At 43.8% G+C, this 25,508-nt stretch overlaps 1 protein-coding gene across 4 annotated transcripts in view; it reads left to right on the forward strand.

Moving 5' to 3' along the window:
- adcy2a (adenylate cyclase 2a) overlaps positions 1-25,508 on the forward strand; it is a 195,058-nt gene that overhangs the window by 107,505 nt on the left and 62,045 nt on the right. For all 4 annotated transcript variants that reach the window (XM_077207341.1, XM_077207345.1, XM_077207353.1 and 1 more), the window contains one exon: positions 14,459-14,608. In XM_077207341.1, the coding sequence (XP_077063456.1) occupies positions 14,459-14,608 (150 nt within the window). The remainder of the gene's footprint in view (positions 1-14,458; positions 14,609-25,508) is intronic.

Consider the following 25,508-nt stretch of genomic DNA (forward strand, 5'->3'; position numbering starts at 1 on the left):
TAACTATTTACATCGGTTGATATATGTTATTATGCCTGCCTGTGTTCCCCTGTCTTGTGTTGGACTCTTATTTACTTTTCTGTTCCTATAGACCCCTTTTCACTTGGTAAACATGATGATGTTTTATGTGGGCGGAGCTTAGGTGGAGGCAGAACAATGCCTATGGCCGCTTCACTAATGCTAGTTTGCAAGTTTTGTTAGCTTGTTTTTTAACAATGACGAGAGAAAATCAGATTTTATCTTAATGTGCAAGGTCACTCACTGTCCAGGACCGCGATTGTTATTTGCAAAAGTTAATTTTAACGGACGGAACCAGATTGGCCGACCCAGACACGCTCAGTCAATGGATGGACGATCTGACAGGATTAACGTTACCTTGGGTGAGTGGCCTGCCTTCTACACCTACCTGATAGAGAAACTGGGCGTAAAGACGAACTGAGGGCATATACATCTTTAGATGCCTATAACTATGTGATGAATGGTCTTGACTTGTGGCAACGTTACATTGCGCGGTCCTGCCCAGCGCCAAGGCCAGAAGACGACAATGTAAAGTGACATTACAGTGCAATTTAATGATTTTTATTTCTAGAAATAAAAATATTTTTTGCTACGGAGGACGTCCCTGAACCTTCTGTCTGCCCTGTCATGACCACGTAGGTCGTTCCTGAACTTTCTGTCTGCCTTGACACAAACACGTAGGTAGTCCATGATCATCCTGTCTGCCTTGACAACATTTGCTTTCTATAAACTCTCTCCCTGTCCTATATTGGCCAAGGAGGGTTTCCCTAAACCTTCTGTGATGGCCATTTCTAAGTTCTCTGTGCTCTCTGTCCCTGTTCGGCCTGATCTGCCATGGTGGTATTCTGCTCTGCCCTGGTGTTACCTAGTCCCTTCTACTCTGCTGTGGTGGTCTTCTGCTCTGCAGTGGGGATCTTCAGTCCAGTCTACTCTGCTGAGGTGGTCTTCTCCTCTGCCGAGGGGATCTTCAAACCCATCTACTATTCCGTGGTGGTTTTCTACTCCGCCGTGGGGATCTTCAGACACGTCTGCTCCGCTGTGTTGGTCTTCTGCTCTGATGTGGGGTGTTCAGACTATTTGCTCGGCTGTGGTGGTCAGATGCTCTGCCGTGGTAGTCTCCAGCTCTGCTGAGATGGTCTTTAGTCCTGTCAGCTCCACCCTGGCCACATGCTCTGCTGTTTCTGAGCTGGCCACCTCGCTCTGCAGGCTCCACACTGGCTCCCTGATCCGCCTCAGTCTCCAGTCCTGCTTACACTCTATGGGCCTGGCCCTCCATCCCTCCCCCTGATCCATCTCCGCTTCACCTCCCTCATGGACTTATGTCTATGTTTGTTTAGGAGCTTCTGGAATGAATCCACTCAGTAAGGGGGGAGGGGGCTATATCATGATTCGGTCTTGTGTTGGATTCTTATTTTGAAGTGTTTCACCATTGTTATTTTGCTGTTTCTATTCTTTCTGTTTTCCTTTTCTGTGTTTAGTTCCTTTTTCCAGTGTTGCATTAGCTACCTTGTTTGCTCCCATAGTTTGTTTCCATAGCAATTAATCTTGATACTAACTCTTGTTATCCTGTCTATACATACCCTTGTCCTTCTCTTGTTCTTTGTCTGGTGTTGTATGTATCGTGCACATTTGTTGTAGTTCCCTGTTCTCCCGTGTCTGGATTACCTTGTTCATGACCTGTTTTTTTTCTGATGTCTTAATAGATGTTAACTGCATTTGGATCCAATGCTCCTCTTTGACTCAACCGCCATTTTACACTATGACCCGGGATTTGACCCGGGTTCGTTTGATTTTGGTTGTTTGACACTGCCAGTGATTTTCCGGAATCAGAGAGTGCGTTCACACACAACCCGTAAAAATCCCGTAAAGACACGTGACACCGATGAGACATGTAATGTCAGCAGCATCTATATGAGCTGCGATTTTTCTCTCTAGAAACCACGCTTGTGCATTTTTTTCTCTGATTCGATCATAAACTACCGCATTACGTACCGTTTCACTAGCCTGCTTTCACTTCACTTCAGCGTCATCATAAAGACACGGCACTGGTTACGGCTTTTGTTCACACAGCGCATGTTCCGGGACTGATCCCGGAAATGTTACTAGGTCCCCAACCCGGCATCAATCCCGGGATCAATCCCGGGTCGTGTTTGTGTTCACACAGAAGGCATTCTGGCAATTTCCCATCAATTTCCTGGAATCAACGCGCTGTGTGAAGGGGGCTTATGGTAATGTAAGCATCAGCAGTAATCATCAGCATCAGATGTAAATACAGTCTTATATAGAGCTTTTTATTTGTGCACTGTAATCTAATCTTCAGAATCCATATGAAGTTTAATTAACAAAGTTCGGGAGGAACACGTTCAGATAATCCAACAAATCAGCATGAGAGAAATCCGAAATATAGCCTTCTCTCACCTCAGTTCAGTTTTTCGGCATCCCTCCGCCACCCCAACTCCTCACTCTGGACTAGTTCCTGTCCCAAGGGGGGAGTACTCCTGGTTCTTTGGGCCAAATTCCGAGCTCGAGCCCTTTTCGCAGACAGCACACCAAATATGCATACTCCTTACTTTACTCGTTACTGGTCTGGTGGTAGAACATTTGTTAATTGTGATAGAGGTTCTTGGGTTCTAATCTGCCCTGGTGTTGTATTTTTTTTCATTAAACCAAAAGATGTACATCATTGATTGTACACCAAGAGCGACACGTTCGTGTGCATTTTGTTTTTTTTTATTTCACCAGAACGAATTATGCCTATGCTGTTTGTTTTGTATGGCATGTTGTTTATTATGGTTTATGTTCATTCTTTTGCCACAATAATAGACTGCAAAAAGTCTACATGAATAGTAAAAAAAAAAAAAAAACAATTCAGATTTACTATTTCATTCAAAAGTATTAAGTATAGATTACTTCACAGGCATCATTCCATCCACCCAACCATCCATCCATCCAGCTGGTAAAGAAATACATCCTCTTTCTGAGCCCAATGGGTAATATGCTAATGCTGTGATTTAATGCTAATGCGCTCTTCAGAGTGACAAGCTCACCCTTGGGAAGTGTACCCATACTCTGACCTGCTTGTAGATTTTATTAAACTTTGCTTCCTTCGAGTTCCGCTTGTCCAGATTATTTAACACAAGGGCAGAAGCCGTGCTGTCCATAGAGTGCTGCAGTATGTGCTTCTTCAGATCATTAAATTCCACAAATGGAATCTGTTTCTCATAGACCACACTGAGATTAAACCGAAAAAAAAACACAGGCCTGGCTTATGGGTTTTTTATTCTTCTTTTTTCCCCTCTAATTTTCAAGATCTGCCGAAATCTTTATTCAAAAGTCAAGAGATCTACCTATGAACTCAAACATTTCTAATCTGATTCTTCCTTAGATTGCAAAAGAAAAAAAAATTGTAAACCACAGCTTTAATATGTTGTGAAAAATTAGGTTGTTCAAAGTTTTTCATTGATTTCGTAGAAGGCTCTTTGTAATACCTAAAAAGCTGTATTGTACTGAATGTGTCTGTGTCCATCTAAATTGTTTAAACATTATTCACATGCACACTAAAACTAATCACATTCACATTTTACAATAGTAGGCCTACTTTTTAATATCATACTGTGAGGAGAACTCCACGGAGCTATGAAAGAGCAACATATAAGCAATACAATTTCTTCTGGAAAAAAATACAGAATAAAATGAGAGCAATTTACAAATATTTGATTCTTTTGGAGACATGGAGGATGTTTTGAATTCAGACCTTTCTTCGCCTTTGTTGTCATTGGCTTTTTGCTTGCTTCGTTGGGGACATTTAATTTTATATTTAACAATATTATTACAACATTATTTTCCTATTATCTCTGTAAAGCTGCTTTGAAACAATCTGTATTGTAAAAAGCACTATATAGATAAAGGTGACTTGACTTGGCCTTTTGAATTCTCTCTTCCCAGCCTGGTCTCATTATTAATATGTAGGTATTAATACGTAACATTTTACATGTTCAAACCGTATATTTTTGTACATTTGGATAGATTCTGAAACGTACAATATGGATTGTACTGTACAGTGGTCCAGCAGTGGCAGTGACGATTATCAAATTATACTAAATCATCATAGCCTACTGTTTGCTCAGGTGGTCGTGGGGCGTTTCTTTTCTCATCTCTATTAGCCTGCAATGTGTTATCATTTGTTAAAACCACACATAATGTGCATTCTAATTGTATATGTTTGTATATGTATGGTAGCCCAGGCACACATGGTCATAGGCCACTAGAGTTAAGCCATTCGGCGTGGTAGCCCAGGCACACATAGTCATATTGTTCACCAACTAGGACGATTACGATAAATGCCGTTTTGGCGCTCTTTGATGTGGCCTGCCTGACAGATCACTGTACTAGCTCCTCATTTCAAGTGGCAGCGCGGAGCGCGAGTAAACGCGATCATCTCTTCCTCAGTTACAGAATAAACATGAATGGACACCTGAAGGTATGTTGAAAAATACAGTATACTTACTGAAAGGCATCATAACTCGTGTAATCGCTCAATCAGTGTTTCATCAGCGTAAAGACGTCAATAAAACTGCATAGCTTGTCACTAGCATTATATTTACCTCAGCAGGCAAGTGATTCAGTGTCCACAACATGTTGGTTCCTAGAGAAATTAACTCTTGCACTAAATAAATGCACTATATTATCCTATATATTATAATTTACTTAACCTGTTAATTATATCTTGATTATTTAATGTACGTTTAAAATATCTTTCATGAAAATGACAGCAACTGTGTAAATTATTATATTTCAATAACAAATTAGAGTAAAGTTAATGCAAAAACTGCCTTATGTTCAGTTTACATGTTTTCATATGTGTTGGGTGTTGATTATTATATCTAAAAAATAAATAGCATCTGAATTTAGGCTCTGTCGTTAACCTTTAATGTTATAGTAATGTGTCATGGGTCACCATCTATTTCTGCACTACAGTCCCCAGAATCCTCTTTGGCGCACCTGCAATCACTTTCCCCTAAATTATCACCTGCACCTGGTTACAATAAATTACCTCATCACCCAGCTCTATAAAACTCTCACGGATACCTCAGTCATTGTCAAGGCTCCAACAGGAACAGACCCAAACCCAGTCACTAAGAAACTCTCCGTGTCATTCAGCAGCAAGTAATGTAACGTATACTTACCTTTAGTATACTAACCTGTCTATCCATGTTCTGATGTCCTCAGGATCCACGCTACGGTCCCTGCCCGGTCCTGAACCCATGTATCCTTCCTGAATATCGTTCGCCTATGGATAACTTGAAAGAAAGAAAGCAAGTATCACAGAACTGAGTTAGTTTGATGTAAAGCACACTGAAGAGGACCTGCTCACCTGAAAGTCTACACGTCAGAGTATCCTCCTTCTATTCACCTTTGAGCACGCACCTTGTATGTGACGAAATAAAGTTTATGTTCATTCACTTACCTCTGTCTCCGAGCCTGTATCCTGACAGAAGGCTTGACCAAACCGACATAAGATGAATCACGAACTCTGTGTTCCACAAGACGGCCGGTCTCTAGAAGACTACGCAGGGATTTATCTCCATCTTTTTCAGGACCTCAATTGGAATGAGGAAACTCTCACATGTGAGTTCTGGAGTGGGCTGGACGATACTCTCGCCCAGATGCTGCTGTTGGGAGATCTCCACCTCCCTTTGGTCAAATTCATTGGCCGTACGCTGTGGGTGTGTGGTTCCTCACTCTCCGTGGGAGACATTCAGCCCGAAATCCACGTCAGTCTTCCCAAGTCTGCACGTCACGTCTCGGCAACCATCAACCCAGCTCACTCTCTATTCACCACGCCGCCCGTCATCATCCGGAGTTCAGTCGCCGACCCGCCAGAGCCAGCCCCAAGGGTTCCTCGCTTCCCCGCTGTTCAGCCTGAGACTCCCGTGTGGCCCCGAGCCAGGAAGCTGGTTTCTAATAGTAGGGACCTGGGGGCAAAAATGGCGGATCCACCGCTCAAATCCGTGCGATCAGCACTAAAATCAGCTTCCTTTCTCCGGTCCTCAGTCCCAGGTCTTACCTCCTCCTCCAGCCCAGAGTTTCCTTCGCTGCTGACCCCGTCCAGTTCCGGGTCCCATGAAGTGCTGGTCCCGTCCAGTTCCGGGTCCCATGAAGTGCTGGTCCCGTCCAGTTCCGAGTCCCATGATGTGCTGGCCCCGTCCAGTTCCGAGCCTCATGATGTGCTGGCCCCGTCCAGTTCCGAGTCCCATGATGTGCTGGCCCCGTCCAGTTCCGAGTCCCATGATGTGCTGGCCGCGTCCAGTTCCGAGTCCCATGATGTGCTGGCCCCGTCCAGTTCCGAATCCCATGATGTGCTGGCCCCGTCCAGTTCCGAGTCCCATGATGTGCTGGCCCCGTCCAGTTCCGAGTCCCATGATGTGCTGGCCCCGTCCAGTTCCGAGTCCCATGATGTGCTGGTCCCGTCCAGTTCTGAGTCCCAGGAAGAGCCAGTCTTCGAGCAAGAGCCAGAGCCAGTCTTCGAGCAAGAGCCAGAGCCAGTCTTCGAGCAAGAGCCAGAGCCAGTCTTCGAGCAAGAGCCAGAGCCAGTCTTCGAGCAAGAGCCAGAGCCAGTCTTCGAGCAAGAGCCAGAGCCAGTCTTCGAGCAAGAGCCAGAGCCAGTCTTCGAGCAAGAGCCAGAGCCAGTCTTCGAGCAAGAGCCAGAGCCAGTCTTCGAGCAAGAGCCAGAGCCAGTCTTCGAGCAAGAGCCAGAGCCAGTCTTCGAGCAAGAGCCAGAGCCAGTCTTCGAGCAAGAGCCAGAGCCAGTCTTCGAGCAAGAGCCAGAGCCAGTCTTCGAGCAAGAGCCAGAGCCAGTCTTCGAGCAAGAGCCAGAGCCAGTCTTCGAGCAAGAGCCAGAGCCAGTCTTCGAGCAAGAGCCAGAGCCAGTCTTCGAGCAAGAGCCTGCGCCAGAGCCCGCTGATCCTGCGCCAGAGCCCGCTGATCCTGCGCCAGAGCCCGCTGATCCTGCGCCAGAGCCCGCTGATCCTGCGGCAGAGCCCGCTGATCCGATCCTGCGCCAGAGCCCGCTGATCCTGCGCCAGAGCCCGCTGATCCTGCACCAGAGCACACTGATCCTCCGCTGGTCCTGCCCAGCCCAAGACCCTCTTTGCTGCCGGATCCCCCCTTTCCTGTCAATTTCCCCATTAAAATTTTGGGGGGGCGCCCACCCGAAGGGTCCTCACCGCCATGGCCACCCGAAGGGTCCTCACCGCCATGGACGCCCGAGGGTCCGACAGCTCCTCCCTGGTCGCCCGAGGGTCCGACAGCTCGGCCCTGGACGCCCGAGGGTCCCACAGCTCCGCCCTGGAAGCCCGAAGGTCCGACAGCTCCGCCTTGGTCACACCCACAGCCTGCTCCGCCGTGGCCACATCCGCAGACGTTTCCACCCTGGTCCCACGAGCTGCCAGCTCCACCCTGGAGGCTTCCTGTCCTGTGCAACCACGCCCTCGTCAGCCTCCAGGGCGCCCACCCTCCCACCCCTTTGGATGTTATACGGCGCGAGGACGCGCCTTCGGAGAGGGGGGGGTACTGTCATGGGTCACCATCTATTTCTGCACTACAGTCCCCAGAATCCTCTTTGGCGCACCTGCAATCACTTTCCCCTAAATTATCACCTGCACCTGGTTACAATCAATTACCTCATCACCCAGCTCTATAAAACTCTCACGGATACCTCAGTCATTGTCAGGCTCCAACAGGAACAGGCCCAAACCCAGTCACTAAGAAACTCTCCGTGTCATTCAGCAGCAAGTAATGTAACGTATACTTACCTTTAGTATACTAACCTGTCTATCCATGTTCTGATGTCCTCAGGATCCACGCTACGGTCCCTGCCCGGTCCTGAACCCATGTATCCTTTGTGAATATCGTTCACCTATGGATAACCTGAAAGAAAGCAAGTATCACAGAACTGAGTTAGTTTGATGTAAAGCACACTGAAGAGGACCTGCTCACCTGAAAGTCTACACGTCAGAGTATCCTCCTTCTATTCACCTTTGAACACGCACCTTGTATGTGACGAAATAAAGTTTATGTTCATTCACTTACCTCTGTCTCCGAGCCTGTATCCTGACATAATGTGCGGCTCCCTATATAGTTTACAGCATTAACAGATTTTTAATCCTTGCAAAATGTTTAATTGTAATTGAAATTAATTTAAAGACGAATACACCATTTTTTCATTAAACCACTGTTTATTTTTTTTTTTAGCTTTCTAAACCAACCGAACCGAACCAAGACGTCAAAACCGTGGGAAAACCGAACCGTCACTTTTGTGAATCGTTACACCCCTAATATATATATATATATATACAGTATCTCACAAACGTGAATACACCCCTCAAATTTCAGCAAACATTTGAGTATATCTTCTCAAGGGACACTACTATAGAAATGAAACTTGGATATATTTTAGAGTAGTCAATGTGCTGCTTTTTTAGCCGTATACATTTACTTTCCTCTGAAAATAACTCAACATACAGCCATTATTGTCAAAATAGCTGGCAACAAAAGTGAGTACACCCTAAGTGAACATGTCAAAACTGTGTCCAAAGTGTCAATATTTTGTGTGAGCACCATTGTTATCTATCACTGCCTTAATCCTCCTGGGCATGGAATTCACCAGAGCATCACAGGTTGTTGCTGGGATCCTCTTTCACTCCTCCATAATGACATCATGGAGCTGCTGGAGGGTAGACACATGGCACTTCTCCATCTTCTGCTTGAGGACACCCCGCAGGTGCTCAATAGGGTTCAGGTCTGGAGACATACTTGGCCACTCCATCCCCTTCACCTTCAGCTTCCTCAGCAAGGCAGTTGTCATCTTGGCGGTGTGTTTGGGGACATTATCATGCCATTCGGCCCAGTTTCTGAAGGGAGGGCACCATGTTCTGCTTCAGAATGTCACAGTACATATTGGAATCCATGTTTTCCTTAATGAAGCGATTCATCTCGTTGCTGGCTGCCTTGGTTCCAGACTTAAAACTCTTTATATCAGCAGTTTAATGAAACGTCAACGGAGACATTTAACGTGGGTAAAACACTTCGGAAACTAATGGACATCACTGTTGATATCTGGGTCAAAAGAAAGCGAGACTCGTTCTTCTTTGAAGTCTGCCTCTTCTGGACAGATGGCGCCTCTCCATTGCTCATGCAAGTGATAGGGAAACAATAAAATTAGGTAAAAAAAAGTTTGAGCTGAAAGAAATGTTAGCTGTCTGTAAGTTTAACTGTTCAATTGAGCTAACGTTAATGTTAGCGAGCTCAGTAACATTAGCTAATGTTAGCTACTTTAGTTGACATTGATGTAAAACCGCCTACACAAGATCCACGGTAAAACCCGCTCTGAGCCTGAAGAGTTGACTTTTAGACCACTGATCGTTATAAAGTTGTTGGTAACACTGTATAATAACTGCACGCTATTAATCATTAGTTAAGCATGAGTAAAAAGTTAATTAATGGTAAATGGTAAATGGACTGCAGTTATATAGCGCTTTCACAAACCCAATGGCCACCAAAGCGCTTTTAATTAATCATCTATAAAGCATTAATAGACATTAATAAGCAGTTTAAATACATACATACATAATAAATACAGTTATAAATGCTTTTTTTCTTGATTTATAAGCATATCTATAATGTGTTTAATAATTGTATTTTCATACTTCGTTAATGATTAATTAATAATTTCTCTATGAAGTGTTCATTATTTACAAACCAGTATTTTAAGAGTTGTCAGTGGTTCCTAAGATCACTTAGGAAGTGTAAGTAAATGGAGTTAATTCAGGTAGTTATAAAGCATTTAGTAGTAGTCAGTTAACTATTTTTGTGAGCTCATCTAACGTGAGGACTATTCATGCCTTGTAAAGCATTTATAAAGGAGATTTAAAGACTCAGTTATCTTCTAAAAAGAAAAAACGAAACAAACAACACAGTATAGGCCTCCATAGACAATACATTGCAGACCAGCACATGTGCATTTCCCAATGCAATTGTGTTTTTGTAAATTGCACAATTTGATTTCTCTGAATCCATTGCAGTAATGCCAGTCAGGCTCACCATGATGCACATGAAATTACCATGGTACCATGGTATGAATCTGAATGGGAAAACCATCGAATTGTACTCAATGGCCTTTGTGCCCTGTCATAGGGACTTGGTGCCCCCCCCCCCCCCACCCCAGAAAAAAAAAAAAAAGAAAAGGTGGAGGCCAAATGGCCTTGCCCCTAAAATTACATAATTCCTACCCTGACAGGAGCAATCGATCAAACAGGAGTACATTAAAAAAAAAATGCTTGCAGCGTTAATTTCTTCTTAAGCCCTATTCACACGGGATAGGTATTACCTGGTGACCTCTAGTCAACTGTAATAATTGCGGAGGTTGTCTGTGATCATAATCCTTTGCGAATCGGCCATGTCTGTAATTTGTAAAGTAAAAATTCCCCCGCAAATGACCTACCATATTTCGCCGAACACCGAGGTCCTGTGATAATATTAGTCCTGTGCGAATCGGCATCTCTGTGATTTGGCGGGGTCGTTTCTAATTCACACGAGGTCCCCAGATAATACTAATCCCGTGAGAATAGGGCTTTACACAGCTGAGTGGCCTTGGAGTTAGTCAGCATATTTTAGAACTTGTGTACAAATCTATTGTAGAGAGTGTAATAACTTTTCATCTCCCAGCCTGGTATGATCACTTAAACTATAGATCTAATAACAAACTCACCAGAATTGTGTCAATAGCAGGCAAAATAGTTGGCAGACCACAGAAGCCTTAAGTACAACTTTATGCTGAAATGGCAAATAAGAAGGCGAGGATTATTCTTGAAGATAGTTCTCACCCTCTCTTTAATCAATTTGAGCCCTTGAAATCAGGTAGGCCCTATAGAATCCCTCTAGTGAATAAAAATAAATAAAATAAAATACTCCGCAAGTGATCGATAAACCAAATGATAGTGCCATTAACGTAAGTAAATTTACGTGCAGAACCATTCTTAACGTAATAATACATACAAATACTCATACAATCAAATTGCTCTTTCCCTTCAGTAAGTTTTTCGTCCTCTTGATTTTAAGATTTCTTTAAGTTGCATGTGTCTAAGTAAACATCTGTGAAGAGGCAGAGAGCGCAGTTGCTTAATGAGCTTCAGACAAAAATCCATGTGTTTTTCGGGATTAACCACAATCTGGGCATGTGTGCTTATAGATTCCAAAAGAAAATATTCTAAGCCTCAGCTTTAGTGTGGTGTGAAAATTGAGGAATGACCTCAGAGTTGTTCATTGATTTTGAAAAAGGTATTAGGAAAGCTTAAGGAAGTAGCAATCCCTTTTACTTGCTTGTGTTATGGGTCAGATTCAGGAGCTAAATGCAATCCCCGGAAAGCCATAACATCTAGCGAAACTATGGGAAGTGAATAGCAATAAAATAGCATTACTAACAAACCATCCACATTCAATTAAACTGTCCTAAATCATACTGCGAGGTCATGAAAATTCAATAGTCATGACCTTCAGTAGCAGCTGCTTCTAAATGAGTAAGTTTACAGTTTTTCTCAATCGATTTGACATATTTCTTCGAATGAATGTAGTTGCACTCTAAACAATTTACACAGCACTAAAAACACTCTTATGTTGACAAATCATTTAAATATTCACTGCATAATGAAGCACAGCAGTTTTTCTAGTAATGCATTTATTAAAAGTAAATGCTGTCATCAAAACTATAACATATTCAGCTATAGACACAAAAAGTGTCTGTCCACTAAATAGTCTCCCATTTTACCCATCTTTTCACCCTCTCCTTTTCCCAATTCTTTTTTCCTGATATAAACATTTTGGTTGGCTGAGTGAACTGCTGTGAACACATTTGAAAATTTTCAACCTAAGCTTAAAGGTTGTATCAGTGATTTCAGGCCCAAAAATAAATGTCTAATCTTTCCTAACGATCCGCTAGCTGCCCGCCCCATAAGCATGCTGTCCAAAAACCGCGTCACTGTAGGCAGCCTAGGCTATGAGATCTGCACACAAAAACAAATGGGTACAACCACCACTCAAAACCAAAATAAAGTGTTCCAACCAATCACTGACAGGGGCGGGTGTTGTGAGGTTTTGCGCTCGTGCACGGCTGCGCTGACCAACTGGCCCCGTTCTTCACCCAGATCTTCAATAGATCATTGGAGCAGTGTGAAGTTCCCTGCTGCTTCAAACGCTCCACTATCATTCCTGTCCCCAAAAAACCCAAAATCACTGGACTTAATGACTACAGACCTGTCGCTCTCACGTCTGTGGTCATGAAGTCTTTTGAAAGACTGGTGCTGGCCCACCTGAAGGACATCACCGGACCACTGCTGGATCCCTTTCAGTTTGCTTACAGAGCAAACAGGTCTGTGGATGATGCAGTCAACATGGGACTGCATTATATCCTGCAACATCTCGACAGACCAGGGACTTATGCAAGGATCCTCTTTGTGGACTTCAGTTCGGCCTTCAATACCATCATGCCTGGTCTTCTCACAGCCAAACTGACCCAGCTCTCCATGCCATCCTCGATCTGTCAGTGGATCACCAGCTTCCTGATGGACCGGCAGCAGCGAGTGAGACTGGGGAAACACACATCCAAGACACTCACAATCAGCACTGGCGCCCCCCAAGGGTGCGTTCTCTCCCCACTGCTCTTCTCCCTGTACACTAATGACTGCACTTCTAAAGACCCCACTGTCAAGCTCCTGAAATTTGCAGACGACACCACTGTCATCGGTCTCATCCAAAACGGTGACGAGTCTCCTTACAGACTGCAGGTTAAACAGCTGGCTGTCTGGTGCAGTTATAAAAACCTTGAGCTGAACACGCTCAAAACAGTGGAGATGATCGTGGACTTCAGGAGGAACAGCCCAGCACTCCCCCCACTCACCATCATGAACAGCACTGTGGAAGCAGTGGAGTCATTCAGGTTCCTGGGCACTATCATCTCTCAGGACCTGAAGTGGGACAATCACATTGACTCCACTGTGAAAAAGGCACAGCAGAGACTGTACTTCCTTCGCCAGCTGAGGAAGTTCAACTTGCCACAGGAGCTGCTGAACAGTTAACATATCTCCCAAGGCATCTCCCAAGGCTCTGAACAGTTAACATATCTCCCAAGGCATATGCCTGTAAGTGCAATACTCCCACTGTTTAGTGCAATATCTTAAAAATTCAGGTGATATTTATATTTATTCATACTATACAAAATACTCACCTTAACCCACAAAAGACAGTATACACTTTCATTTAAAAAAAAAAAAAAAAAAAAAAGAACACAGAAATACCATGCAACAAATAAGTAATTCAGAATCACATTCAGATCAATTTTGATTTGTTGTTTGTGTAATTTAAAAAAAAATTAAAGTCACAAAATATTGTTTTCATGAGTCCAACTCTGTATTGACACATGCCGTTGTCTTTCTGACTGTGGCTGACTCTTTTCTTTCATTCCATCCATGTCAGCGGCTGATGCCTTTTGAAGTTTTCATGGTCCAAAGTGTGACAGCCTAGATGAGTTTAGGAGTATTTCTATAGTGACCTAAACGAAAGGAATGTCCAAGAGCAATTAAAAAATATCTCATGGAGCTAAGCCTTTGAAGCACTGTTCTCATCCGACTGTTGAATAGTGAGATTGAAAAAGATGAAGAAACGAAAGGACTTTAGCACTGGGGTGGTAATTGAACGAGGAACTATGAAAGAGAAAATGAGAGAGAAAAAAAAGAGATGTGAACAGTGAACACTAACAGTAGAAAAAGTTGGGGACTTAAGCACTTCTCTCTGCTGCTAATACTGACTACAATAACCAAAGTCCCCTCCATGCTGAACATTTGATTGGGTTAGCAAAGCTCTTGTCGAAAATCATTCTACGAGAGCTTTTTGAAACTGGAATGGAAAATTTAAACAGCTGAAGTGTTGTATGAGAAATGCTGCAAGCTGGTGTCAATGAAATATTTCTGGACTTGAAATTGATTTCTTGCACAATCCTACAATACTAAAAGGACACAGTTATTATGAAATAGCATTTTTTTTAATACAAATTATATCACCAGCATAACAATTTCAAAAATAATAATTTATAATAATTGTAATTTCATTTATTGTAAACGTCAAAATATGATGGTCCATTTTATTTTAAAATGTTCCAAAGATCATTTTGTGTACATCAGCGGAAGCAATGAAATCTGAACTTCAGTAGTAATTCACATTGGTAGATTTTACCCTTTGACAAAAATAAATAAATAGATAGATAGACAGACAGACAAACAAACAGACAAATAAATAAATAAATAGTGCAGAGGTTTTTTTTTTTGTGGTATCATCCTATTTACATGATATCCACTGTTATTAATTTTTATTTATTTTTTATTTTTTCTAGATCCTGGCAAATATCATAATTTTCATATGTGGGAACTTGGCAGGAGCATACCATAAACACCTGATGGAACTGGCTTTAAAGCAGACATATCAAGACACCTGCAACTGTATAAAATCACCCATCAAACTGGAGTTTGAGAAACGTCAGCAGGTTCAGTATCAATCTTGCTTTACTTTCTCTCAGTTCTGAAGTCATGATTTATCAGCTGGCTATGTCTAAAGTTGAAAGACCTGCCAAACAGTCTCAAAAACTGAGATATTCCATATTTCTTTGGCAAAGCACTGAATGCTGATAGTGACTTAACATTGGGGAATTTAGCAGTGAACTAATACTGAGAATTACCAGAAAGCTTTTGTGTTATGTGTTAGTTTGCTGAGAGAATGACAGAACTAGATTAGATTAGTGTACAAATAATAATCCCTCAACCTCCTTGACATATCACTCAAACTTAATGTTTATTTAATCTACATGCACATTTTTGCAAATGTCTTTATATTTTTCTAAGTACATTATGTGTGTATATTGTACATTGCATGGAAGCTTGTAAATGTTAAGCTTAATTATGGCTTCTTTTGTAAAGTGAATCAGAATGCTGATAGAATTTACCTTTTGAAATAGTTATTAGTTGGCGGTGTTAAGAAGTTTTAAAAGGTTTTTTTTTTATGTAACTGCACAAAGAATGACTGAATAACTGGGAGTTGAGAAACCCTTACATTCAATACACATTAAATTTTGCATTATAATTAAAGTAATTCCACATCTTACTTTTACATCTAGATTGTTTTTGGGGGGAAGTTTAACATATTTTAATCTCTACTCATATTACAGCAATCTCTTTCATATATGTATACTTATATATTAAAAACTACAAACAAACTTAAAAAAAAAAAAAAAAAACTTCTAGGTCTACTTTCAGAGGACTGCACCACGTCCTAATTCATACGATTAGGACCCACACATCACTGGAGTCCTGACAAATCTTACAGAAATGAATTACGAATTCGTACGAATAAGCCACCTCATATTATATATATATATATATATATATATATATATATATATATATATATATATATATATGAATTGCCATGACATTGTTATAATGTCACAAACTGCAAGTTTAGTTTTCATGAACTTTGCATTTGTTTCTCTCAGTTACCTGTTTTAATTTGTTACTGTTTCCCACTCCTCGTTTGACTCCTTTTTTGATTAACTCATCATCACCTGTTTGTCATTTCAGTTCTATTACCATGTGCATTTAAAGGAACATGCCACAGTTTTTTGAAATAGGGGTTATTCACTGTCTCCCCTACATTTAGATAGGTGGGCAAACGCATTTTTGTCTCAGTGCATGCATTGTCTTAGTTTGGCAGCACCGACGCTAGCTTAGCATAATGAATGGAACCCTTTGTTGCCAGATAGCATGTAGTGAGTAAAAGGGATCCAATGCCCCCCCCCCCTCCCCCCCCCCCCCCCCCCCCGAAAAAAACCCAAAAAAAACAAAAACTAATTACTCCTTGTGGCCTGCGTATTAACAACGAGTGCAAATAGCAATGCAGATTAAGACTAGGCGATTTCCTAGGCAGATATTGACTTGGGACTATAGGGGTGATCACGTAACACCAGAAATCCCCCAACTTCCGTCAAAATACCGGCGTGACCTGCACCGAGTATCTTCGCTTTTGGATTGTGTTGAGTTTGAGAAGTTACAGCAAACATGGTAATTGCCTACATAGCAAAAGTTTGTGAGAAAAAATGCAATATGGGCCCAGAAAGATGGTACTAAGTCTGAAGGATACGGCCGTCCCATCCATTTTCAAAGCAAAGGCAGAAAAAAGTGCCTATGTAAGTTGTTTTACTCAGATGCTTCTGACTCCAAAGGAGGAGATGGCGGGCGAGTTGTGAAATGCGGCAGGAGTGTAGACCACCCTGACGGTTGATGTACGCAACGGTGTCCATACGGACCAGTACATGCTTGGCTAGTAGCAGCGTTTTGAAGCAGCCCAGCGCAAGATGTACTGCTAATAACTCGAGGCAGTTGATGTGCCAAAGCAGTTGAGGCCCAGTCCACAGACCTGAAGCTGCATGGCCATTGTACATGGCCCCCCAGCTGGTGGCAGAGGCCTCCGTGGTGACCACAGAGTGCCTGGACACTTGTTCTAGGGGAACACCTCCCCGCAGGAACGAAGGGTCCAACCACAAGCTGAAAGTTTGGCGACAGTGCCGGGTCACTTGGACCCGGCGCGAGCCGCTCTTCCTTACGTGAATCTGTGTCTTTATTCAGTTGTAAGATAGATGCTGAGAAGCTGTATAGAATGGTTCAAATTGCCTCCTCTAGTATAACCTCATGTTGAGTTCAACCCTGTTTAGCATGAACAACCAAAAATCGCTGTTATCGTTACCTGTGAAATTAAATGACTGAGGGCTAGCAATATTATGTCTCTAACAAAATCCCCCATGTCCATCACCATTCACTATGTCTACTGTAGGAAAAATAGCCAGCTAATATTCACGCTGGTATGTTGATAGAAGTTGGAGGTTCCCTTTCAGTCGCTCATGTTCGACGTAACGTCGACGTGACGACATAATTGGGATCACTTCAGGGAGCCCTATCAACTTCGAGTGTCTACAGAACGAGCCAATGAACGTTGGCGTGCGTGAAAAGCACCCCGCAGTGCGGCTATAAACAGAAAGCGGGCGCACGCACTCATTGTCTTTCGCTTCGGAGCCGAACTTTCGTTTGACTCTGAGTTCTGCAGACTGCTCCAACGTTGAAGACTCAACTAAAAGAAGATACTCTGTTTTAGTGCTGGTGTGAAGGCGCGATCAGCGGTGGCTGCGAGCATTGCAGCTCACAACTGCTGTTTTCACAGCATTGCTTGTGTGTGTGTGTCTGTATGTGTCGGTCTCGATGGGCGTTCCTCTCTTGAGTGTGTACCCCGATTACACCGCGGCTATCCCATGGTGCTTCAGCACTGAGAGAGTTATTTTTTTCTTTTTTATATTTTTTGTTTTCAACTAAAACAGCAACACACGCATGACCCTGCGTCCTTTTCATGATGTCATTCCGCTTGTGCGTTTCTGGGTGCGGTTGTTCCCTGGTGCCAATAGTTGCCTCTCATGTTTGGGCATTCAGCACGCTGAGGCAGCTTTTGTGAATAGTTCATGTTCCCATTGCAGGAATATGACTATGGTAGCGCTGAGATTGAGACTCGCTTACCTCAAGGGAAGTGCAGTCCCCTCCCCTCGCCTATGCCCCGATCTAGTGTCTATTCTGGACCTCAGAATAGACTTACTTCTGTGCATGGTCACTCTGCCCTTCGACGGAAGCAGGTACGTGTTGCACCACACACTCAGACCCCACTCCGGGCCGCTATACCGTCCGAGTCGGGTCCCTGCATTCTGCCGCGCTGCCCCACCCCGGGTACATCTGTGGTGCGGTTGGTCCCGCTTGCACGGTGTCTGGGAGCCTGGCTAGCACTTCCCAGCCCATCTCACTGGGTCATTCGTACTATCAGACTCGGCTATGCGATTTAGTTTGCCCGGCGTCCCCCTGTGTTCAAGGGCATTCTGTTCCCCCGTGTTTTGGCAGACAGTGCCCCTGTGCTCAGGGCAGAGATCGCAGTCCTACTGGCGAAGGACGTGATCGAGTCGGTCCCTCCAGCCGATATGAAGACCAGCTTCTACAGCCCGTACTTAATTGTACCCAAGAAAGATAAGATAGGATAAAATATACTTTAATGTCCCCCAGGGGGAAATTTGTCTTGGGCTGCAGTCACTGCGACACACACTTACAAAGGCGGTGGGTTACGGCCAATCTTGGACCTGCGTGTCCTGAACAGTGTCCCCAAGATTGGTTTGCAGCAATCGACCTGAAGGATGCGTACTTTCATGACTCGATACTCCCTCGACACAGACCGTTTCTTCGCTTTGCGTTCGAGGGACAGGCATATCAGTACAAAGTCTTATCCTTTGGGCCGGCCCTGTCACCCCGTGGCTTCACGAAAGTTGCGGAGGCGGCCATTGCTATCATGTGCGAGCATGGTGTTCGCATTCTCAACTACCTCGACGACTGGCTTATTCTTGGCCAGTCGAGAGAGCGGTTGTGCGAACACAGGGACATGGTGCACAGTCACCTCAGCCACCTAGGGCTTCGGGTCAACTGGGAAAAGAGTTGGAGTTGGACTCGGTCAACATGACATTACGCCTCCCCGAGGCCAGCGTCCAGTCAGTGTTGAACTGCGTGAGCACGCTCAGACGCAGAAAAGCAGCAACACTGAAACTGTTTCAGAGGCTCCTGGGGCATATGGCATCTTCAGCAACGGTAACGCCACTCGGATTGCTTCATATGAGGCCGCTCCAACACTGTCCCGAGTCCCGAGATGGGTGTGGCAGAGCGGCTCGTGCCGGGTCCAAGTGACCCGGCACTGTCGCCAAACTCTCAGCTTGTGGTTGGACCCTTCGTTCCTGCGGGGAGGTGTTCCCCTAGAACAAGTGTCCAAGCACTCTGTGGTCACCACGGAGGCCTCTGCCACCAGCTGGGGGGCCATGTACAATGGCCATGCAGCTTCAGGTCTGTGGACGGGGCCTCAACTGCTTTGGCACATCAACTGCCTCGAGTTATTAGCAGTACATCTTGTGCTGGGCTGCTTCAAAACGCTGCTACTAGGCAAGCATGTACTGGTCCGTATGGACACCGTTGCGTACATCAACCGTCAGGGTGGTCTACACTCCTGCCGCATTTCACAACTCGCCCACCATCTCCTCCTTTGGAGTCAGAAGCATCTGAGGTCGCTTTGTGCCATTTATATTCCGGGCCAGCTCAACCGTGCAGCCGACAAGCTCTCACGGCGGCGGATGTTACCGGGAGAATGGCGACTCCATCCCCAGGTGGTCCAGCTGATTTTCAGGCGCTTCGGGACCGCACAGGTAGATCTGTTTGCCGCCCCGGACACTCCTCATTGCCAGTTGTTCTATTCCCTGACCGAGGGGACCCTCGGCATGGATGCTCTGGCGCACAGCTGGGCCTACGCAAGTATGGGTTTCCCTCAGTGAGCCTTCTTGCACAGACCTTGTGCAAGGTCAGGGAGGACAAGGAGCAGGTCTTGTTAGTTGAGCCGTATTGGCCCAGCCGGACCTGGTTCCCGGAACTAGTGCTCCTCGCGACAGCCCCTCCCTGGCCCCTCCCTGGACCTGCTCTCTCAGAGAGGGGGCACCCTATGGCACCCGCCTCCAAACCTCTGGAAACTCCATTTCTGGTCCCTGGACCGGACCCGGAGGTTCTAGGTGACCTACCCCCAGCAGTAGTTGACACCATTCACTTCTACTAGAGCCCCCACAACGAGGTGCCTCTATGCGTTGAAGTGGAACCTGTTCGTTCACTGGTTTTCTTTTCATGAAGAGAACCCCCGAACTTGCTCGATCAGAGCTGTGCTTTCCTTCCTGCAAGATGGGTTGGAGCGAAGGCTGTCTCCCTCCACCCTTAAAGTGTATGTTGCCACTATCGCCGTACATCACAATGCAGTTGAAGGTAAGTCGCTGGGAAAGCGCGATCTGATCATCAGTTTTCTGATGGGGGCGAGGAGACAAAATACTCCTCACCCGCTCTCTATACCCTCTTGGGATTTGTCTCTGGTCCTTTCAGCTCACCCTTTGGGCCTCTGCAATCAACTGAGTTAAAAATTCTGTCCTGTAAAACAGTACTCCTGGTTGCATTGGCCTCCATCAAGAGGGTAGGGGACCTGCATGCATTTTCGGTCAACGAATCGTGCCTGGAATTCGGCCTGGCTAACTCTCACGTGATCCTGAGACCCCGGCCCAAATACGTGCCCAAGGTTCCCAACACTCCCTTTCGAGACCAGGTGGTGAACCTGCAAGCGCTGCCTTCGGAGGAGGCAGACCCAGCCCTGGCTTTTCTCTGTCCTGTCCGCGATCTGCGCCTGTACGTGGACAGAACGCAAAGCCTCAGGACCTCAGATCAGCTCTTCGTCTGTTAAGGAGGCCAGCAGAAGGGAAAGGCTGTCTCCAAGCAGAGGATGGCCCACTGGATAGTGGATGCCATCGCCTTGGCTTACAAAGCCCAAGGCGTGCCGTGCCCTTGTCCCTTCTTCTTGGGCGCTGGCACACGGCACCTCGCTGATAGCTATCTGTAGAGCTGCGGGCTGGGCGACACCTAACACGTTCGCTAGGCTTTATAGCCTACGTGATGAGCCAGTTTCTTCCTGTGTGCTTGCTTCAACCAGCCTGTAACACCGAAGTTCCCGCTCTAGTGTCGGCTTCCTGCGCCACTCCCCTCTACATGGAGCGGATACGTGCACTTTCTGCTCCAGTCGAGTTCCCCACTCAGGCGAACCCTGTGGAGTTCCTCGGCACCCCTTCGGCAGCCGGACGTTGCGGAGTGTCTGACGCCAGGTCTAGTGCTCGTATGCTTGTGTAACTTGTGCTAGGCTGGGTTCCATATGTTGTGATCCCTGTGACGATCCCATATGCGTATTCTTCCACGATCAGCTCCCTGCGGTGAGCCCATGTCTTTCCCTTGGCAGAGTCCGCTCTGCCGTCACTGTCTGGTTTCCCTGTCTGGTGTTCCTGTCCCTGTCATTGTCTGGCTCCCTGAAGTGATCCCAATTACGTTGTTACGTCGACGTTACGTCTTCCATTCCCTCCTTCAGGGAACGAGGGTTACATCAGTAACCGAGACGATTTCAGGTGTTGCGTGATATCTCTGCGCCCAAGTAACAGTGCTTCGCCTGTGCTTCACCCCAATATAGTCGCAAGTCAATATCTGCCTAGGAAATCGCCTAGTCTTAATCTGCATTGCTATTTGTACTTGTTGTGAATACGCAGGCCACAATAAGTAATTAGTTGTTGTTTTTTTGGATCACTTTTACTCACATACTCATGCTATCTGGCAACAAAGGATTCAAATCATTATGCTAAGCTAAGCTAGCATCGGCGCTGCCAAACTAAGAAAATGCATGCATTGAGACAAAAATGCGTTTGCCCACCTATCTAAATGTAGGGGAGACAGAGAATAACCCATATTTCAAAAAAACGGTGGCGTGTTCCTTTAAGTTTCTCCTATACATTCAGTTAGTGTCTAATATTGATCATGTGAACGTGTAAATGTACGCTCATTTGTTTATGCCATACACGCTGTTAGAAAGCCTTTCGCCTTATGGATTTCTTAAAGGTGCAGTAAGCGATTTCTGCGAAAGGCTGTTGATATTTGAAATCACCAAAACAAATACCCAAAATGATTGCACCCCTACCTTTATAGCTCCGCCCCCCAAACTCATGAACCCGCTATGCAACACGGGCACCTCCCCCTAATGAGTATGCCCTTACTGCTGATTGGCTACAAGTGTGTTGTGGCTCTTGGTTCGATCCACTTTCAACAGTGTTTCTCAGAAATCGCTTACTGCACCTTTAAGATTGCTTTATTAAACAACCTTTTGTTTATTGGAACCCGTTTGAACATTTTTCATCATCCTCAAAATAACATGGCCAACTAGGTACTGTCAAGAGGAAAATTCCATCAACATCCCAGCAATTAATTTTTTGCGATTAAAAGACATCTAATGGCCGTCCAAACACAGCCCTGACGTCTTGGCTAAAACAAGGCAAAATTTGTGCTGTCAGTGAAAATTGAATAGACGTCTAACCATAGCCCAAGGATAGACTCATAAATTAGATAACAAAATGTCAAAGAAATGAAACCAAACTAATCACTGTTGACTGATCTCACAAGTTATTTTGGCAAAAAAAAAGAAAAAAGAAAAAAATAAGTGTCTAGAAGTGGGTAACTCATAGCGGACTATATCGGGTCTATGGTTAGCCTAGATGGTGAAATGACGGCTATTGCTTACTGGGATACTTCTTATTCACTTTACAAAAGAAGCCATATTAAACAACATTTACAAGCTTACAACAATACACATATAATGTACTTTCAAATATATAAAGACATTTGAAAAAATGTTAATCTAGATTAAATAAACATTAAGTTTGCATGATACATCATAGGAGGTTCAGAGACTATTATTTTATCAGTTGTTATTTTATCATATCACACCTATTAGGGACACAATGTTTTTGAAATTGATTTGTCGCCTATACTTTCACTAATTTGTCCATATGTTTGACATTATGTTCTCCGTGGGTCCCTTTTGAAATACTGCAAACCTTTGCGGTCTCCTACTCTCAGCCCAGTTGCTACCGAATGGAAAACAGGACGCTTCTGTGATGTTGGTTTTCAGCTCCCAGTTTAAACAGGGCCACAAAGGCAGATGGTGTGACTGAAGCCCACTGCTGTCTCTGTGAAGTCTAAAGGCCGCTGCTGGTGTATTGGCTGTCTTCCATCAGACTATGTGCTCTGAAAGAGGTCAAACATTGCCTCTCTGGACTTCTCTGGATTAACCTCTTAAGAATATCCTCTCCGGCTATGGGTGATGAATTGTGCTTTCCACAGCTTAGTGGTCTCGGCGGCAGCCTTTTCTGCTGTTGATGTTATTGGAGTAGATCCTAGATTCATCGTATAACACATTAATTAGTGGAAAAAGGGATAACGATGCATTTGCCACAACTCAAATTAATGTATATGGCTTTTATGTAGATGCTAATAAAATGATCAGAATTTTAAATGATTTTTATAAGTTCATTATGGTTGATTAGGGGAAATGTACCAGACCTTTTGGGCAATTAACCTTCTTTTGCTTGTAGCACAGAGTCAAGCTATCATAAGCTTCCATAATGACCCTCCAGACCGTCCCTGTTAGATCTAATTAAAGTCATTGACACTTTATGCCTAGTGAGGAAATCGAAACTGAATTGAATCAATTTAATGTGGTAATCTATTTTTTTTTCCTTTTCAAAAAAGTCCATCGTAACCCAATTATATCAATCCCAGATGAATTTCACATTACAGATGCATTTGACATGGATTTTCACATCTCCTGTGAAATAAAAAATGTGCTAAGGTATAATTTGAAGAGGGAGCTAATATAGCAGATTTTTCTTTGCAGCTTAAATGCAGACTAACCACATGCAGATTGCTTAATATTCATTTTTTATTCTACTTTATAAAATGTATAGAGTTTCTCATTTATCATAAATACTATTGTATGCAGCAGACGAACATTAAAGGCCCTGATTTACTCATGGCGAGGTTCTTTTTTGTTCTTCGTTTAAGGGTAAAATGAAATTCGAAATAAGTGACCAGCGATATGCTGTTAGCGAACATCCGACTGTGTCAACAATGCTATGTAATTATTTGCTGCTGGCTTTCCTCTCAATAACAAAATTGTGAAAACAGCAAGCATTGTTTAAATAAAGGATAAGAAAAGCATTGATCGTCATAGCAACATTTGCACGTCACGTTTATTTATATAGCACTTTTGTCATGGTTTCACAAGGCTCCACCACCACAGCCACTCAAACATCACAGGCTGTGTCCAAAATCACCCCCTACACCCTTAAATAGGTGAAAAATAAATATTTAAAAAATAAATATTTTAAGGGACAGCCATTTGTTGTGGATGTTTTTAAGTGCACTCATTCAATCCCACAATGCACCGCAATAACGAGTATACAACCGATGTATGCTCAATGGCTAGAGAATACCCATAATGCACTGTGTGAGTCACACGTTGAGCGTCTCGCCAGGAAATGGTGCCGCAGCTGAATCAAATCATCCATCCATTTTCCAAACCGCGCTGGTCCAGCGTATTATCAATAAATTCCTTTTTCATGTGTTATTAAATTGTTAAATTAAGGTTTTATGCTAGTTTCCATGTCAGAGTTCAAGATAAATCTTTTCATTACTACTGGAGCTGCTAGTTTGCTGTTTCAAATTATTATTATTAAACAGCAAGCACAAACTATGGAAATCAGCAGCCCTTCCGGTGCCCTCAGTCTCCGAATTCACTCACTCGTTATCATCAATCCCAAGTTGACTATATTAGTGGGGTAAAGTAGTGAATGAGGGTATACAGCAACTGTCTCCAGAATTCTAGCCAGCCACACCTGTTCCTCATCTCTGCACTCATTATCCTCCCTAAATATACACACATATTCATCGCCTTCATCGTCTTGTCTCTAATGTGGAAAAGGACTCATAACCCGTGCTACTTACCTGGGCTGCGTTTCCCAAAAGCATCGTAAGCCACTTACAATGCTTTTGGGAAACGCAGCCCTGATCTCCTAACGCTAAAGTCTCCAGTGGATTCCCGTTCTCCTCCTGTGTTCCCTCGTGTTCTCTTTGATCCATCTTCTACCACTCCAAAACCCTGGTATTCAGAAAAGACTGTTGTTCATCTGCCATCATGGCAGTACTGTGCTATATCTTTGCAACTTATCTGTTTTATGTCATTATTCAACCTGTTCAATAAATACCTGTATGGTTCAATTTAACCTCTATCTTCGAGTCTGGTAACCGTTACAACTTTATACAATAGATTGCTTACAATCAACCAGCTTTACCGTATTAAAAATGAAAATCAATGTCTCATTTCTCATAGGCCTATCAGTACAAGATAATTTTCTACTATGAAGCAGCTCTCCAGTGTGGTCATGTTTTCACTTGCACACATCGGACCTCCACAGACTCAACAGAAGAAATTTTGTCCTGATTTTGTTCAAAATTATGTCACATTTGTCACACAGTTCGTTCTTCAATTCGGCTTGAAGTATATTGGAGCCTTAAAGTTCCAAAGTTGCAAAACCTATTATGATGCCTCTCAGCCTTTTGGCTTCACTTAAAATGGTTAATTGGTTTGGTTTTATTCAAATCCAAAAATGTTATACATTACTACTGTAAATGCATTTATTTATACCAACAAAACAATTTTTATGGGTTAAATCAGGTAAAAAATGCTCTTTAAGGTAACAATTGCAGTTGTTTAACAACATCTATTGACTAAAGTCTTAAAGGAGAACTCCGGTCAATTTTAAAGGGGGTCATATAATGGTACATGCACTTTTACAAGTTGATTGTACTGAAATGTGTGTTGGCAGTGCCTGTAAACAACCATCATATAATGATAAAAATCCATAC

The sequence above is a fragment of the Siphateles boraxobius genome, unplaced genomic scaffold (genome assembly GCF_051911475.1).
Source record: "Siphateles boraxobius isolate OS27281-9 unplaced genomic scaffold, OSU_SipBor_1 12, whole genome shotgun sequence".
Taxonomy (NCBI): Eukaryota; Metazoa; Chordata; class Actinopteri; order Cypriniformes; family Leuciscidae; genus Siphateles; species Siphateles boraxobius.